The sequence below is a fragment of the Oryctolagus cuniculus genome, chromosome 4, assembly GCF_051225735.1.
Source record: "Oryctolagus cuniculus isolate XC-2025 breed Fujian yellow rabbit chromosome 4, ASM5122573v1, whole genome shotgun sequence".
Taxonomy (NCBI): domain Eukaryota; kingdom Metazoa; phylum Chordata; class Mammalia; order Lagomorpha; family Leporidae; genus Oryctolagus; species Oryctolagus cuniculus.
The window spans coordinates 155340440-155342854 of record NC_142870.1 but is presented as its reverse complement, the minus strand read 5'-3'; the positions used below and the strand labels follow the sequence as shown (position 1 = coordinate 155342854).

At 45.3% G+C, this 2415-nt stretch overlaps 1 protein-coding gene across 1 annotated transcript; it reads left to right on the top strand.

Moving 5' to 3' along the window:
- Nucleotides 1-309: 309 nt before the first annotated feature.
- On the top strand, nucleotides 310-1818 carry LOC100345253 (E3 ubiquitin-protein ligase XIAP). The gene has a single exon (XM_051858853.3). The coding sequence runs from the start codon at nucleotides 331-333 to the stop codon at nucleotides 1816-1818; it is 1488 nt and encodes a 495-aa protein (XP_051714813.2). The 5' UTR covers nucleotides 310-330.
- The last annotated feature ends 597 nt before the right edge of the window (nucleotides 1819-2415 follow it).

Here is a 2415-nt window from a genome sequence, read left to right as displayed (position 1 = left end):
ACAGCGCTGCAAAAACACGACCGCCTACCGGGTGCCCATTGCGCATGTGCACAGGCTTAGTTCTGGTTTCTACCGTTGGCGATGTGAGGAGGGGGCTTCTTCCAGCTGCCCACTTCCAGGTCTCGGAGGCGGCGGGGACCTGAGGGGCGCTCAGACCAGAGCTGCTGGGGTGAGAGGCACAGATAGGAGTCTGATTGCAGAGCAGAGCTGATGTTTCCAGGGTAGCACTGGGGCCGCGCCTGCTCCGCCATTCGTGACTCGGCTGTTTAACTGCTGGCGCTTGGTGCCGCGTCTCCTGGTGCGGTGGACGAGTCCTGTTTTCAAGGGCAGATGATGTTTAACAGCTTTGAAGGATCTAAAACGTGTGTGTCTGCAGACAGCAATAAAGATGAAGAATTTGTAGAAGAGTTTAACAGATTAAGAACCTTCACTGGTTTTCCAAGTGATAGTCCTGTTTCAGCAGCAACACTGGCTCGAGCAGGGTTTCTATATGCTGGAGAAGGAGACACTGTACGATGCTTTAGTTGTCGTGCAGCAGTGGACAGGTGGATGTACGGAGACTCAGCAGTTGGAAGACACAGGGCAGTATCCCCAAATTGCAGATTTATCAATGGCTTTTATTTTGAAAACAGTGCCACACAACCTACAAATCCTGGTGTCCAAAATGGTGAATACAGAAGTGCAGACGACCTGGGAAACAGAAATCATTTTGCTTTGGACGGACCATCTGAGACTCCTGCAGACCCTCCTTTGAGAACTGGACAGATTGTAGGTACCCCAGACACTGTATACCCGAGGAACCCTGAGATGTGTAGTGAAGAAGCTAGATTAGAGTCCTTTCAGAACTGGCCAGATTATGTCCACTTAACTCCCAGAGAGTTAGCCAGTGCTGGGCTCTACTACACAGGTATTGATGATCAAGTGCAGTACTTTTGTTGTGGTGGAAAACTGAAAAACTGGGAACCTGGCAATCGTGCCTGGTCAGAACACAGGCAGCACTTTCCTACTTGCTTCTTTGTTGTGGGCAGGGGTGTTAATAATCAAAGTGAATTTAATATTGTGAGTTCTGATAGGAATTTCTCAGATTCAACAAATCCTCCAAGAAACCCAGCCATGGCAGATTATGCTGCTCGGATCATTACTTTTGGATCATGGAGATACTCAGTTAACAAGGAGAAGCTTGCAAGAGCTGGATTGTACTGTTTAGGTGAAGGTGATCAAGTAGAGTGCTTTCACTGTGGAGGGGGCTTAACTGACTGGGAGCCCAGTGATGATCCTTGGGAGCAACATGCTAAGTGGTATCCAGGGTGTGAATATGTATTAGAAAAGAAAGGACAAGGGTACATCAATAATATTCATCTGACCCATTCACTTAAGGAGTCTCCAGCAAGGGCTGCTGGGAAAATACCATCACTATCCGAAAGAATTGTTGATCCCATCTTCCAAAGTCCTGTGGTACAAGAAACTCTGAGAATGGGATTCAGTTTCAGGGAGATTAAGAAAATGATGGAGGAAAAAGTACAAAGGTGTGGGAGCAACTATAAATCACTTGAGGTTGCAGATCTAGTGACTGCTCAGAAAAACAGTCCACACGATGAATCAAGTCAGGCTTCCTTGCAGAAAGAAGTTAGCACTGAAGAGCAGCTAAGGCGCCTGCAAGAGGAGCGGCTTTGCAAAATCTGTATGGACAGAAATACTGCTGTTGTTTTTATTCCTTGTGGACATCTGGTCACTTGTAACACATGTGCTGAAGCAGTTGACAAATGTCCCATGTGCTACACAGTCATTACTTTCAAGCAAAAAATTTTTACATCTTAATCTGACTTCACAGTAGGCCTGGTTGTGTTCCTGTTATTTCCCTGATTGAACGGGTGATATGAGCTGAATTTAAGTAATCAGCATTGAATTCCATTAGCATTTGCTCCAAAGTAGAGAAAAAAAGATAATGTTTTATTCGGCCATATAAAATTTGAATTTCTGGCTTTTTCAGGTTATTAGCTGTATTTTTCTTCCTATTTTTTTTTACTGTTATTTGAAACCTTAAAGAACATCTAATTATAACTGATCACAATGTGCATTGGTAGTATGGTGACTAAGTGTACGTGAATTAATCGTCTGAGTTTCTCATTCTTTTCAGATAGGCATAACAAATGGAACATTCTCTAGAAACATGGAAATAAATCTCAATCACATAATTTGTTTTATTTTTCACACTGGTGGAAAGACAAAAGATTATTTTTAGATGCTTGTCTTTTGCCGGCGCTGTGGCTCACTAGGCTAATCCTCCACCTTGCGGCGCCGGCACACCGGGTTCTAGTCCCGGTCGGGGTGCCGGGTTCTGTCCCGGTTGCCCCTCTTCCAGGCCAGCTCTCTGCTGTGGCCAAGGAGTGCAGTGGAGGATGGCCCAAGTGCTTG